The sequence below is a fragment of the Lynx canadensis genome, chromosome F1, assembly GCF_007474595.2.
Source record: "Lynx canadensis isolate LIC74 chromosome F1, mLynCan4.pri.v2, whole genome shotgun sequence".
Classification (NCBI taxonomy): domain Eukaryota; kingdom Metazoa; phylum Chordata; class Mammalia; order Carnivora; family Felidae; genus Lynx; species Lynx canadensis.
In genome coordinates this window covers 6,521,183-6,537,205 of record NC_044319.2, presented here as the reverse complement: position 1 = coordinate 6,537,205, position 16,023 = coordinate 6,521,183, and the positions used below count along the sequence as shown (strand labels likewise).

General features: G+C 39.8%; 1 protein-coding gene across 1 annotated transcript in view; it reads left to right on the top strand.

Moving 5' to 3' along the window:
- SDCCAG8 (SHH signaling and ciliogenesis regulator SDCCAG8) overlaps positions 1–16,023 on the top strand; it is a 247,243-nt gene that overhangs the window by 10,122 nt on the left and 221,098 nt on the right. The window contains 3 exon segments of the mRNA XM_030302262.1: positions 2,107–2,265; positions 3,426–3,511; positions 7,086–7,199. Coding sequence (XP_030158122.1) covers positions 2,107–2,265; positions 3,426–3,511; positions 7,086–7,199 — 359 coding nt within the window.

Below are 16,023 nucleotides of genomic sequence, written 5' to 3'. Positions count from 1 at the left end.
AAGGATCTGTTTTTTTTTTTTTTTTTCCAATGTAGTTAAGTTTTTTAAGTTTATTTATTTATTTTTGAGAGTATGCACCAGAGACCATGAGTAGGGGAGGGGCAGAGAGAGGGAGAGAGAGAATCCCAAGCACACTCCGTTCTCACAAACTGGGAGAACCTGAGCTGAAATCAAGAGTCGGATGCTTAACTCACTGAGCCACCAAGGTGCTCCTGTCCTCCGAAGACCTTGAGGATTGTTTAGATGCAATCTATCTGAAATAGATAATAGATGTAGGTGAATTTGCATGGGAATCCATGTTTTTCTAACATAAATTTTCATATTAGATATATGTAGATGTTTGGTAAATCAATGAGTGAATTAAAAAATAATTTTCAAATACAAATGTCAGAATATGAAAATGGTGACAGAAATCGGGGTCTCAGCTCTAACGTACAAGGAACACTTTTTGTTACAGTTAAAGGTTTCTAGATTGGAACCAGTGAATTGAATCATAAGAGATTAGCAGAAACAACAAGTTTAAATGGAGAAAGCACATGGACCTTAATTAGTGAAATTGCCAATCGATTGCCTGGTTCTCCAGTTGTTCTACTGTAAAAATATCCATAAAGTAGGGTAGGATTATTATTAATGCCATCACTAGTGTCATTAATATAGGTCTTTGAAAAAAATTTTTTTAATGTTTATTTTTGAGACAGAGCGCGTGTGTGAGCGAGAGGGGGAGGGGCAGAGAGAGAGGGAGACCCAGAATCCAAAGCAGGCTCCAGGCTCTGTGCTGACAGCACAGAACCTGATGTGGGGCTCAAACCCACAAACTGTGAGATCATGACCTGAGCTGAAGTTGGACGCCCAACCAACTGAGCCACCCAGGCACCCCAGTATAGGTCTGTTTTCAATGTAAGTCTTGGATCCTTTGCTGAGAATGCTTTCGGGTAGGTATTTCACTGCCTAATTACTTTAGTTACCTGTTGCTGAGTAGCAAACCACTGTAAGGCCTGATGGTCGGCAGCAACAACTGGAGGCATTTGGGTATCTCTCGGATTTGTGAGTTGACTGGACTCAGCTGGGCATTTCTTCTGGTCTCTTTTGTGCCATTGCAGTTACATGACCTCTGGGGCTGGAGTCATCTAGAGGCCCTGCTGGGGTCAGGGGGGCCGGGCTCCTCTCCTTCCCTTGTATAGTCTCAGAGCCTCTCCTTTCCACATGGCCTCTCCACAATCTCTCTATCAGGCAGACTTCCTACTTAGTGGCTTACGGATTCCAAGTGGGAGGAAACAGAAGCTACCAGACATTTCAGAAATGAAGCCTGGTCTGGCCTTGTGTAACTTCTGAATTCCATTGGCAAGTGCAGGTCACTGACTTACTCTGTTACAGCCCGGAGGGGGCAAGGGCATGAGGCTAGATTTGTGGGAGGCTATTTGTAGAGATGAACTACTACAGTAATATGCCTTCAGATACTTTGTTTCAGACTGTAATGTTTCAGACTGTGCTAATGAGCTGAAGCTCCAATTCTAGGGGTGTTGAGGTTCACTAAGCGAGACTTTCTGCAAGTATGTGGTCAGCAAGCAGGGCAGAAGAAGGACTGTACTGCAGAGGCTGGTACTATGAGCACATCACCTATTTCAGTCTTGACCAAAATGCGGCTGGGTAGTCAACTGTCTCCTGTTTGGGGAGGGACATCTGGCTCACAGGGCAACTGGGCTTCCCTGGGCAGGAACTTGGTGTGGAGTCCCTCTTGCCGGTTCTGCCCACCCACCCCAGTGTCTCCAGGAGGGGAGGGGGGAGCACTTTCTGGGGTGGGGTTAGTGCTTGGAGGGTGGGGAAGAGCTATCTCCCATTATCCTCTTTGGCGATAGAGCTATACTTAGTGAATATCCACCACCGAGATGTCAGGGACCTTAGAGATCATCAGGTCTAACCTCTGACCCATGAACTTCATCTCTGTCTTCCTCTAGCACTGTCTTCAGCAGGCTAGAAACAAAACTCTGCTTTTTTTCCATGAAGTACGACAAACAATTGCTTCTTTAGAAACCATCTTTTTGGGTAAGTGTGCATGGTGGCATGCAGACTTCCCAGGCCCTGATTCTCACCTGGCTGTTGTTGCAGAACGTGCAAATAGAAGCATTCACCAACTGAAATGTGCCCTGAGAGAAGGTGATGTCACCGTTGGAGAAGATGCTGCGGGTCCCAGTGTGGAAAATGAGGAAAATGAGGAAAATGAGGACGCTGGGACTGCCTGGCATGAACTGCGACACAGCCATGCCGGTGAGTGTGGATGGATAACAGCCCTGGTCTGAATGACACACAGAGAATATTCTACATCCCGTACAGTAAGAACTCCAGTCCACCCTCTGCTCTACTGCTAGGCTTTTCTTCCTCAGACACAAACCAACTACTATAATCCTCTTGCTTAATATTTTGTTAATGTTTGTTTATTTTTGAGGCAGAGTGCGAGTGGGGGAGGGGCAGAGAGAGAGGGAGACACAGAATCCGAAGTAGGATCCAGGCTCTGAGCTGTCAGCACTGAGCCTGATGCAGGGCTCAAACCCACAAACTGTGAGATCGTGCCCTGAGCCGAAGTCAGACGCTTAACTGACTGAGCCATGCAGGCGCTCCTTAATATTTTTCCTTTGACTTCGTGATGCCTATAGGCTGAAGTCCCAATTCCTTTGTGTGTCTTAGCAATATTTTCTTAAGAGGCCCCAAGATACCTCTTCAGCCTCATTTTTCTGTCCTCCTCCTAGCCACCCATCTTGCAAGGCATGTTCTAGTGCATACCAACCTACTGGCCCTGCTTCTGTGCTCTTGCATATGCCACGCCCTCCAAGTGGGATTTTTCGGACCCTTTTCTGCTTGGTAATATTCTGTTCATCCTTCACAGTGTTAGCTCCTCCATAAAAACAGGCATGATTGGGGCGCCGGGGTGGCTCAGTCAGTTGAGTGTCCGGCTTCGGTTCAGGTCATGATCTCGTGGTTTGTGGGTTCGAGCCCCAGGTCGGGCTCTGTATTGACAGCTCAGAGCCTGGAGCCTGCTTCAGATTCTGTGTCCCCCTCTCTCTCCGCCCCACCCCTGCTTGTGCTCTGTCTCTCTCTGTCCTTCAAAAATGGATAAACATAAAAACAAATTAAAAAAAAAAACAGGCATGATTAGGCGCTTCCTCTTCTTACAGCACTACGTGTAGCTGCTGCTCTACATGTGAACTTACTATGTAGTCTTGTATCTGTCAGTGGATCTCTCTTGCTCGGTGGATTCTTAGCTCTTAAGTGGTAGAGATTTTCTCATGTTTGCCTTAGGATCCCCAGTCCATGGCACAGTTCTTGATGCCTATAACATGAAACAATATTTGTTACGTGGATGGAAGCATGGATGGGTGATGATAAGCCCCTGCAGTAAGGCTGATGAAACCATTGTGTTTGCTCTCCAGTTAATCAGCTCAAAGCTTTGTTGCGCCAACAAGCAACTAAGGAAAGTGAGGTGTCTCCATCAAGAAGGCGAAAAGTGTCCCCTCTGGTAAGTATCAACATCTGCAACCTGACAGGAGCATTGTCTCTGTGTTTTAACTCCACAATGTCGTTTCAGTAGTACATTTTGTTGATAGATTCTGAGCAAGACATTCTAATAATGTAAAGCATTGAAAGGAATTATCTTTCCTCTGATTATTTTGGCTAAAGAAGAGGCAGAGGGAATCCTGAGTTTTAAATCTATTGTGTGCTTGAAAGATGTAAGTGAGGAAACAGTTTGGAAAATTTACTTTGCAACTGTTAGCAAATATAAAAAAAGGAACAATATATGGAAAAGAATTGCCTTTTTTTTTACAGGCTCCTATTGATATCCTATCATTTTTAGAATTTACTTAATTATATATCTAGCTGTCCTTTGTAATATTTGTCTATTTTGAATGTCAAAGCCAAAGTATGTAATCTTATTCTGCATTTTTTTTTCAACGTTTATTTATTTTTTTGGGGACAGAGAGAGACAGAGCATGAACGGGGGAGGGGCAGAGAGAGAGGGAGACACAGAATCGGAAACAGGCTCCAGGCTCTGAGCCATCAGCCCAGAGCCTGACGCGGGGCTCAAACTCACGGACCGCGAGATCGTGACCTGGCTGAAGTCGGATGCTTAACCGACTGTGCCACCCAGGCGCCCCTTATTCTGCATTTTTAATTCATGCATTAAAATACATGGTTATAAAATTGCACAAAATGAGAAGCTATATTCTATTTTTGTTTGAAGTTTTTTATTGCTATTGCTTTAGCAGAGTGAATTATTCCTGATTGAGGCAGTATGATAAGCTAAAGCCTGGGATAGATGTGAGGGAGGGAGAGGATTTGGCCAGATTCAAATGGCCAAAATAACAGTCTAGCCTTTAGGTGTATCTAAGGCCTACTGTGTACTTTCTAGAAGGATATTGTGTCTCCCAGGGTTTCTGTAACAATAAGGTAAGAGTATATATACTTAAAATTCTTTATGAACCTGTGAAGTGTGACACAAATAGACCATGTCATAGTAGCAATAACTACCTTGCATTTTCAGTGTGTGTGACAGTTAGATACCAAGGCCATTTGCTAGAAACCATGGAGACACGTCACTTTCTCTACTCACAGCCGAAATGTCATAACCGTACCCCTATATTAACACTTCATTCCAGCCTGACACATACCTTCCTGCTTAATTCCCACTCTGGAGAAATGTACTACATATGCCTATTCAATATTTATGGCTCTCAGTTATAATCTTAATACAACATTTCACCATTAAGTAAATGTATTACTGTTGCCACCTAGCTTCTAGAACGCTCTTCAGTAGACAGGGTGGAGTACTTTCAAGTCTCGTAGATGAAGTTGCTGTATCTGTTGAATGCTCAGACACGCTGATTAGCATTTTAAAGCTACAAAGCAGCAGCAGGATTGAACCTGGAGAGTGGGAGGAGCCTCATCAAGAGTATCATCAGAGCAGTACGTGCAGCATGTACGTTTCAGATGCACAGGTCTGTGTACATGGAGCTACGTGGAAGGATGCAGCTCACGTTCGGAATGTATACAGCCCACGTGGAACAATTACAAGCCACAGGAATAATAAGCAGCTTTTGAAGGTTTAGATCCACTTTTATTTGTGAAGTTTATTTATTTATTTGGAGAGAGGCAGAGGGAGTGCGAGCGGGGGTAGGGACAGAGAAAGAGGGAGAATCCCAAGTAGGCCCTGCATGGTCAGCGCAGAGCCCAGTGAGGGGCTCAAACTCACGAAACCGTGAGATCATGATCTGGGCCGGAATCAAGAGTTGGACGTTTAACCGACTGAGCCCCCCAGGTGCCCCTAGATGCCTATAGCCCGTATGCCACTTTCATAGCCCGTATGCCATACTGGAAATAAGGGGCTGTATGGACAGTGAAATCGAGACACGGTTGAGAAGGATTTTATGGCTTTTTGAAATGTGGATATCCAGACTGTAATAAATCCTTCAAAATATATACAGGTGATTTTATTTTCTACAGAGTATTAGCTTGTGTTTTTTTTTTGTTTGTTTGTTTTGTTTTGTTTTTACAGACTGTCCTTTATGTGCCCAGAGTGATATTCAATTCTTATTTGCCATATTCTGGACCCATTTCTATTAATATAACTTTATTATAATGAATTGCTTTCTATTCACAACAGATCATCCATTTAATTAAAGTTATTTTGATTTTTAAATTTCTTAAATGTTCCAAGAAGCAAAACTCTACTTAATTATTCTGCCGTGAGAGCTGGTACTTTGTTGTCATCAGGAATTTCTACCAGACTGAGAAATAGTGACTGGATGTCTGATCTCAAGCTTTCTCTGGGTTCATCTATCTGGTTGACACTCATTTTCCCTTCCTGACTTCTTCTTTTCTTTTTTTAATAGATTTTTTTTTTAAATTTTTTTTCAATGTTTATTTATTTTTGACAGAGAGAGACAGAGCATGAACGGGGGAGAGGCAGAGAGAGAGGGAGACACAGAATCGGAAACAGGCTCCAGGCTCTGAGCCATCAGCCCAGAGCCTGACGCGGGGCTCGAACTCACGGACCGCGAGATCGTGACCTGGCTGAAGTCGGACGCTTATCCGACTGCGCCACCCAGGCGCCCCGACTTCTTCTTTTCTTTACAAAATGTCATGAAATGATAAATGATTCTAGAAACCATTCTACAATCATTCGAGGAGAAAGTAGGATATATATGATATTAAAGTCAATTCAGGAATGCTGCAGGGGTACGCAGGAAGTCTCTTCCCTGGACTCCCGGTGCAAGGGAACTCTTGAGTTTTCTCCAGTGTCTGCTTTAGCACTCTAGTCTTGGAGGCTCTGTGCCACAGACCAGCAGGGTCTCCAATTGCCTTGAGTCAAAACTCAGAAACCACGTTTGGCTAATGTACTTCTTTGTAGAATTTTACCTCATTGACCCACCTGGCGGCAAATGCTTGTCTGAAGAATCCCTTCTTCTGGCAACTGTTCAGTTTTAGGCAGCAGTGCTCTTGCATGGCAGTTTCTTTTTTTTTTAATTTTTTTTTTCAACGTTTATTTATTTTGGGGACAGAGAGAGACAGAGCATGAACGGGGGAGGGGCAGAGAGAGAGGGAGACGCAGAATCGGAAACAGGCTCCAGGCTCTGAGCCATCAGCCCAGAGCCCGACGCGGGGCTCGAACTCACGGAGCGTGAGATCGTGACCTGGCTGAAGTCGGACGCTTAACCGACTGCGCCACCCAGGCGCCCCTTGCATGGCAGTTTCTTGAGGGGAGTTGTCCTTTTATCTCAGCATTACTGAATGGGACGTCCCATTTCCAGATGGCTCGAATGGGCAGTTTATCCCAAGCCAATTAGACTAGTCCAGCATTCTTCCACTTGCCACTCTTTTTGTAACCACTTCCACTTTCCATCTTTAACACATGATATTGGTATCCTTGAATCTTATGTATGTGAAATTTATAGGATAGAGAAATGAACACTATTGGCCACATTGTGATCTCCTCGATGTTTATATGACATCAGTACTAAATTGAGTATGGAGGCAGTATTACCTGAGTCTGCTAAATCCAAACATGCTTAGTTTTTGTTTGTTTCTTGCCTTAGCGGGCGTCAGAAGATGAGGAAGCCAACGTGCCTACCATCCACAATCTTGTTCCGATCATCAATGACCAGTCTCAGTACATTCATCATTTAGAGGCAGAAGTCAAGTTCTGCAAGGTAAGTTTCTCATTAAAAATTTAAATGTAACTACATTAAAGTTTATATTAATGATACCTTATGTGAAAATTTGCTATTATTCGTCTTTATGTGTATTGCGATACACTTGACAATTATCACCCTTACATGATTGAGGAGGCTGATGTGTTACAGGGGCTTCCCAAGCCGGGGAATGATACTCCTGACCATGCCATTTATGATTGCTTAATTTCCCAGCCCATAACTATGTCTGATATTTTGATAATATGCTCTCACGTTTCAGAGTTTTTGCTTTCCACCCCATGTTCTTTAGCCCAGCTGATGGCACATGCTTTGGGACAGTACAACCGGTCGGTCATCTTCCCACCTTGTCAGCCTACTGAGCACTGGTGCAGAAGCAGGAACTATAAACTGCAAACCAAGTCTATTCCATTGTCAGGGTGAAGGTTCTTCCCTTAGCTTTGAATAAGGATGGCTCGTGGTCGTACTGATAGCAATGATTGAGAAACCAAATGTGTCCACTACGGCTTAAAACACCAGATGGTTCTATTGCTCAACTGTATGCAGTTTAGTAATGTCACTAATGCCATTGGAGCTTTCCTGCCTTTCCAAACTAGGTTAGCATTTTAGTTTTTCTTTTTTTTTTTATTCATTACCAATGCATCTTGTATTATATATATAATTTTTAAATGTTTATTTATTTACTTTGAGAGAGAGAGAGAGTACACCAGCATTGGGGACAGGCAGACAGAGAGGTGAGAGAGAGAGAAAGAGAGAGAGAGAGAGAGAGAGAGAGAGAGAGAGAGAGAATCCCAAGCAGGCTCCATGCTGTCAGTGCAGAGCCTGGTGCAGGGCTCAGTCTCACAAACCATGAGATCATGACCTGAGCCAAAATCAAGAGCCAGATGCTTAACCGACTGAGCCATCCAGGAGCCCCAGGAGCCCCTCGTGTATTATTTTTTTTACATTCTGGTTACTCTTCCAAGGTGCAAGTTGATATGTGCCTTCAGGAACCTTTAAACATTTCATTGTCTTGGCTTTACAAAGACGTTCCTGATTTTAGCAGATATAGTCATCATTGCACAGTGTTCTTGGATTACCAGAAAGGCTAAAATAATGTCCTAGGACTCATTCCAGTAATAAGCTCCTGTTAATCACTCAGATGCTGTGGGTAAAACTTAAAAAATATTGTAGCGGAGATAAAACTTCATCTCTACCCTCTTAGAGTTTACAGCTGGGACTTAGACTTAAATTAACATAAGGCAGATTAACAGGATGAATGAAAGTATACACATTTGTTTTTATTGTTATTGAAGTATAACTGACATACAATATTATATTATTTTCAGGTGTACAACATATTGATTGAATACTTCCATATATTCAGTGCTCAACACAATAAGTGTAGTGACCATCTGTCACAATAAAACATTATTATAATATTATTGACTGTATTCTTTGAGCTATACTTTTCATATCTGTGGCTTACTTATTTTATAACTGAAAGTTTATACCTCTTAATTCCCATTATCTACTTCATTCATCCCCCTACCCACCTCTCCTCTGACAACCACCTCTCTGTATTTAAGAGGCTGTTGGTTTGTTTCTTTATTTTGTTTTTTAGATTCCGTGTATAAGTGAAATCATATGGTATTTGTCTTCCTCTGTCTGATTTATTTCACTTAGCATGATACCCTCTAGGTCCATCCATGTTGTCACAAATGCAAGATCTCATTCTTTTTTATGCCTAAGTAATATTTTATGGCTAAGTAATATATATATATATGTATATATATGTGTGTGTGTATGTACACATGCATATGTATGTACACACACACACACACACACACACACACACACACACAGCCTGCACATCTTCTTTATCCATTCATATATCAATGAACACACTTGGTTGCTTCCATATCTTGGCTATTGTAAATACTGCTGCAGTAAACAGAGATGTGCATATATCTTTTTGGATTTGTGTCAGTTTTGGGGGCAGATACCTAGCAGTGGAATTACTGGATCATATGGTATTTCTAATATTAATGTTTTGAGGAATCTCCATGCTGTCTTCCACAGTGACTACACCAATTTACATTCCCACCAACAGTGCATGAAGGTTCCCGCTTCTCCACATCCTCATCAACACTTGTTGATTCTTGTCTCTTTTTTTTTTTTTAATTTTTTTTTTAACGTTTATTTATTTTTGAGACAGAGAGAGACAGAGCATGAACGGGGGAGGGTCAGAGAGAGGGAGACACAGAATCTGAAACAGGCTCCAGGTTCTGAGCTGTCAGCACAGAGCCTGACGCGGGCTCAAACTCACGGACCGTGAGATCATGACCTGAGCCGAAGTCGGCCACTCAACCGACTGAGCCACCCAGGCGCCCCGATTCTTGTCTCTTTGATACTGGCCATTCTGACTGGTGTGAGGTGATATCTCATTGTGGTTTTGATTTTTTTCCCCCCTGATGATCAGTGATGTTGAGCATCATTTCATGTGTCTATTGGCCATCTGTATGTCTTTGGAGAAATGTCTATTCAGGCCCTCTGCCTATTTTTAAATCAGGTTATTTATTTTGATGTTGAGTAGTGTAAGTTCTTTATAAATTTTGGATATTAACCACTTACCAGATATATCATTTGCACATCTCTTCTCCCATTCTCTAGGTTTCCTTTTTGTTTTGTTGGTAATTTCCTTTGCTGTGCAAAAGCTTTTTATTTTGGTGTAGTCCCAATAGTTTATTTTTGCTTTTGTTTCCCTTGCCTGAGGAGACATATCCATAAATGTGTTGCTAATAAAAGAGATTACTGCCTATGTTTTATATTTTAGAAATTTTATGGTTTGGGGCGCCTGGGTGGCGCAGTCGGTTAAACGTCCGACTTCAGCCAGGTCACGATCTCGCGGTCCGTGAGTTCGAGCCCCGCATCAGGCTCTGGGCTGATGGCTCAGGGCCTGGAGCCTGTTTCCGATTCTGTGTCTCCCTCTCTCTCTGCCCCTCGCCCGTTCATGCTCTGTCTCTCTCTGTCCCAAAAATAAATAAACGTTGAAAAAAAAATAATAATTTAGAAATTTTATGGTTTAAGGTTTCACATTCAGGTATTTAATCCATTTTGAGTTTATTTTTGTGTATGGTATAGGAATGTGGTCCATTTTCATTTTTTTCATGTAGCTGTCCAGTTTTCCTAACACCATTTATTGACAAGACGTCATTTCCCTGTTGTATATTCTTGCCTCTTTTGTCATAGATTAAGTGACCGTATAGGTGTGTTTATTTCTGGGCTCTCTATTCTGTTCCATTGTTCTATGTGTCTGTTTTTGTGCCAGTACCATACTATTTTGACTACTATAGCTTTGTAGAACTTCTTGAAATCTGGGATTGTGATACCTCCAGCTTTGTTCTTCTTTCTCAAGATTACTTTGGCAATGCGGGGTCTTTTGTGGTTCTGTACAAATGTTAGGATTATTTATTCCAGTTCTGTGGAAAATGATATTAGTATTTTGATAGAGATTGCTTTGAATATGTAGGTTGCCTTAGGTAGCATGGACATTTTAACGATATTTATTCTTCAAATCCATGAGCATGGTATAGCTTTTCTATTTGTATCTTTTTCAGTTTCTTTTATCAGTGTCTTATAGTTTTCAGAGTATAGATCTTTCATCTCCTTGGTTTAACTTATTTCTAGGTATTTTATTCCTTTTGGTGCAATTGTAAATGGGATTGTTTCAATAGAAGTTTTATGTAACATGAGAGACCTCATAAGGAAATGATGTCTGAAAGAAATGGCAAAACCTAAATGCTTTTATACATTGAACAAAGAGAGGCAGTGTGGAAACATAACTAAAATATATGGGGAGGTTAAAGGAAGATGAGTTATTTTTATGAGGTCTGTTTGCACAGATGCCTCTCAGCCTCCACTCCCTGTCTCTGGTGATAAGAATGTTTCTTTCCTCCTGATATGGGGAAGCCATCTTTCACATGGGAGTTTTATCTCCTGCTTTCAGGAAAAAAAGGGGAAGTCAGAGCACTCTTTTTGTATTTGGTGTTTTTCAAGTGTCTTTAGCTCAAAATAATTCTTATTCCAAAGTGGCATATTTTGGGGTGGCAGATTTTGCCACCCTTCAATATAAATTGTAATAAATTTACCATCTGGTCAAGAAGAGAGTACTAATGTCTATGAGCACCATAGCAACACTATAGAGAGTATAATGTAGTCTGTATTCTGTAGTATAAACTGTAATTATAATAAGAGTAGAAAGGTACTAAAAGCTGGAGTTTTGGGAGATATTTTTCTGGGAGAGAGCAATCTTAAAAGAGTAAGATCATTTAGATCAGCAGAAGTGGGGTGAAAGAGTTCCATAGAGAGAACAGCAACACTGAAAGGATATACTCAGGATGAATAGGGTTTATTTATGGGGGCCATGAGGCATCTATTCTAAATTTCTGCAGTAGAGGATTCTGTTAGAAATTATTAAAACTATGCTGAGCTGGGAAAATGGAAGATTACAAAAGCCTTGAAAGGTAGACAGAGTACGTATTTGGTATGTTTTAACAAGAGAGTAACAGAATAAAAGTAACATTTAAGGGCTTAGAGATATTTTATTAATTTAAAAAATTTTTTATTTAATAATAATTAATTTTTATATCCTTTTTAAATGTATTTTTTAAAGATTTTATGTATTTTATTTTTCTTTTTTTTAATTTTAAGTAAACTCCATGCCACACTTGGGACTTGAATACACAACCAAGAGATCAAGACTCATAAGCTCTACCAACTGAGCCAGCCAGGCACCCCTAAGTTTTTACTTAAATTCTAGTTAGTTAACATATAGTGTATTAGTTTCAGGTGTACAATATTGTGATTCAACCCTTCCATACAATACCCAGTGCTCATCACAAGTGTACTCGTTAATCCTCATCACCTATCTAACCCATCCCTCCCTCCCCGCACTGACCTCCTCTCTCTCTGGTAACCATCAGTTTGTTCAATATAGCTAAGAATCTGTTTCTTGGTTTGCCTCTCTCTCTTTTTTTTTTTTTCCTTTGCTCATTTTTTTTGTTCTTAACTTCCACATATGAGTGAAATCATATGGTATTTGTCTTTCTCTGAGTGACTTATTTCCCATAGCATAATACTCTGTAGCCATAGCATAATACTCTGTAGCTCCATCCATGTCATTGCAAATGGCAAGATTTCAATCTTTTTTATGGCTGGGTAATATTCCATCATGTATCTATACCATGCATTTATCCATCCGTCAATGGATACTTGGGCTCTTTGTATAATTTGGCTCTTGTAGATAATGCTTCTATAGACTTTGGGGTGCATGTATCCATTTGAATTGGTATTTTTGTATTCTTTGTATAAATAGTTACTAATGCAACTGCTGGAACTAGGGTAGTTCTATATTTAACTTTTTGAGGAACCTCCATTCTGTTTTCCAGAGTGGCTACACCAGTTACATTCCCCCCAACAGTGCAAGAGTGTTCCCCTTTCTCCACATCCTCACCAACATCTGTTGTATCTTGTGTTGCTGATTTTAGCCACTCTGACAGGTGTGAGGTGACACGTCATTGTAGTTCTGTATTGTAGCTTTGATGTGTATTTCCTTGATGGTCAGTGATATTAAGCATATTTTCATGTGTCTGTTGGCCATCTGTGTGTCTTCTTTGGAAAAATATCTGTTCATGTCTTCTGCCCATTTCTAATTGGATTATTTGTTATTTGAGTATTGAGTTTTATAAGTTGTTTATATATTTTGGATACTACCCCTGTATCAGATGTCATTTGCAGACATCTTCTCCCATTACATAGGTTGCCTTTTAGTTTTGTTGATTGTTTCTCTCACTGTGCAGAAGCTTTTTATTTTGATAAAGTCCCAATAGTTTATTTTGCTTTTGTTTTCCTTGCCTGAAGAGGCATATCTAGAAAGAAGTTGCTATGGCCAGCGTCAAAGAGGTTACTGCCTATGTTCTCCTCTAGGATTTTTTTTTATCAGTTTCAGGTCTCACATTTGGATATTTAATAATCCATTTTGAATTTATTTTTGTGTTTGGTGTAAGAAAGTGGACCAGTTTCATTCTTTTGCATGTTGCTGCCCAGTTTTCCCAGCACCATTCGTTGAAGAGACTGTCTTTTCCCCATTGGACATTCTTTCCTGCTTTGTCAAAGATTAATTGACCATGTACTGTGGGTTCATTTCTGGGTTTTCTACTCTGCTCTATTGATCTATGTGTCTGTTTTTGTGCCAATAACATACTGTTTTGATCAGTACAGCTTTGTAATATAATTTGAAGTCCGAAATTGTGATGCCTCCAGCTTTGCTTTTCTTTTTCAAGGTTGCTTTGGCTATTTGAGGGCTTTTGTGGTTCCATACAAATTTTAGAATTGTCTGTTCCAGCTCTGTGAAAAATGCTGTTGGTATTTTAATACGGGTTGCATTAAATGTGTAGATTGCTTTGGGTACTATAGACATTTTAACAATATTTGTTCTTCCAATCCATGAGCATGGAATATCTTTTCATTTCTTTGTGTCCTCTTCAGTTTCTTTTACCAATGTTTTATAGTTTTCACAGTACAGGTCTTTCACCCCTTTGGTTAGGTTTATTCCTAGGTATCTTATTTCCTATTTTCCTTATTTATCCTATTTTTAATTTCTTTGATCTCTACTCTAATTTTTATTATATCTTCTTTGGATTGAATTTGCTCCCCCTTTTTTGAAAGTTTCCTAAGACAAAAGCTTAGATTACTGATTTGTAATCTTTCTTCTTTTCTAATGTTTTTCACTAGTTGTGTTGCATCTCCCAAATCTTGATTAGTTGTATTTCCATTTTTATTTCGTTCAAAATATTTTAAAATTTTCCTCAAGACTTTGTCCTTGACCTGTATACTATTTAGAAGTGTTGTTTAGGGGCGCCTGGGTGACTCAGTCGGTTAAGCATCCGACTTTGGCTCAGGTCATGATCTCGCGGTTTGTGAGTTCAAGTCCCACCTTGGACTCTGTGCTGACAGCTCGGAGCCTGGAACCTGCTTCAGATTCTGTATCTCCCTCTCTCTCTCTCTGCCCCTCCCTGGTTCTAGCTCTCTCTCCCTCTCTCAAGAAATGAATAAACATTAAAAAAAAATTAAGAAGAAATGTTGTTTAATTACCAAGTATATTGGGAGTGTTCCAACTCTCTTTCTGTTATTGATTTCTAGTTTAATTCCCCTGTCATCTGAGAACATACTTTTTATGGTTTCTATTCTTTTTAATTTGTTAAGGTGTGTTTTTACACCCAGGATGTGATTGGTATGTCTTGGTGAAATGTTCTGTTAGCTTGAGAAGAATGTGTATTCTGTTGTTGAATAAAGTGTTCTGTAAATGCCAAATTAGATCCGGTTGATTGATGGTGCTGTTCAGTTCAACTATATGATATTTTGCCAATCTGCAAGATCTCTGGGTCTTTTCAGTTATTGACAGAGGGGTATTGAAATCTCCAGCTTAAATAGTGGATTCCTCTGTTTCTCTGTACAGTTCTATCAGTTTTTGTATCGTGTATTTTGATGCTCTATTGTTAGACACAAACACGTTGAGGATTATTATGTCTGCTGGGAGAATTGACCCCTTTATCACTGTGTGATGCTCCCTTTTATCCCTTATATTTTTATTTGGTATGAAGTCTATTTTGTGTGAAATTAATGTAGCTACTTCAGCTTTCTTTTGATTTGTGTTAGCATGGTATATCTCTATCCGTTTACCTTTAATCAATCTGTGTCTTTATATTTAAAGTCAACTTCTTATAGACAGCATATACTTGTGTCCTGTTTGTCATTCACTCTTACAGTCTCTGATTTTTATTGGTGTATTCAGACCATGGACATTTAAAGTTATTACTGATATAGTTGGATATCAATATAGTTGGATAATATCTACCATATTTGTTACTGTTTTCTACTCATTGCCCTTGTTATTTCTTTCTTTCTTTCTTTCTTTCTTTCTTTCTTTCTTTCTTTCTTTCTTTCTTTCTTTCCTTCTCTTCTACTCTTTTTTTGCCTTCTCTGGTTTTAAGTGAGTATGTTATATGATTGCAGTTTTTCTCCTCTCTTAGCATACCAGGTGAACTATTTTTACTTTTGTAAGTAGCTGCCCTTGAGTTTGCAGTCACACTGATCAATAATCAAAGGCTGTTGTCAAATAGCTCTATACCACTACATGGGTAGGGCAAGGTCCTTGTAAGAGAGTGTTTCCAATCCCTCCCTCCTGTCCTCTACAACATTGCTGGCATTCATTTCAATTATTCATACACTGTAATCACTATATATAGTGCTACTACTGTGATTTGAGCAAACTGTTATATGTTAGATCAGTTAATATTAAGAAAAATAAAATATTTTATCAGCATATAATCCTTTTCAAATGCTCTTTCTTTTTTTTTTTTTGTAGACCTGAACTTATAAATTGTATCATTTTCCTCCTTCCTGAAGAAGTTCTTTTAACATTTCTTGCAAGACAGGTCTACTGGAGACAAATTTCCCCAATTTTTATTTATCTGAGAAAGTTTTTATTTTCCCCCTCACCTTTGAAGGTTAATTTGCCTGAATATACAATTCTAGGTTGGTGGGTTTTTTTCCTTTTAATACTTTAAATATTTCATTCCATTGTCTTCTTGCTTACATGTAGTCCAATATAATTCTTATCTTTTCTGTAAGTAAGGTTGCTTTTTTTTAAAAATTCTGATTTCCTTGAAGATTTTCTGTTTGTCTTTGATTTTCTGCACTTTGAATGTGATATGCATTGGTGTAGATTTTTTTGTTATTTTATCCTTCTTGATGTTCTCTGAGCTTCCCTATACCTTTCTCT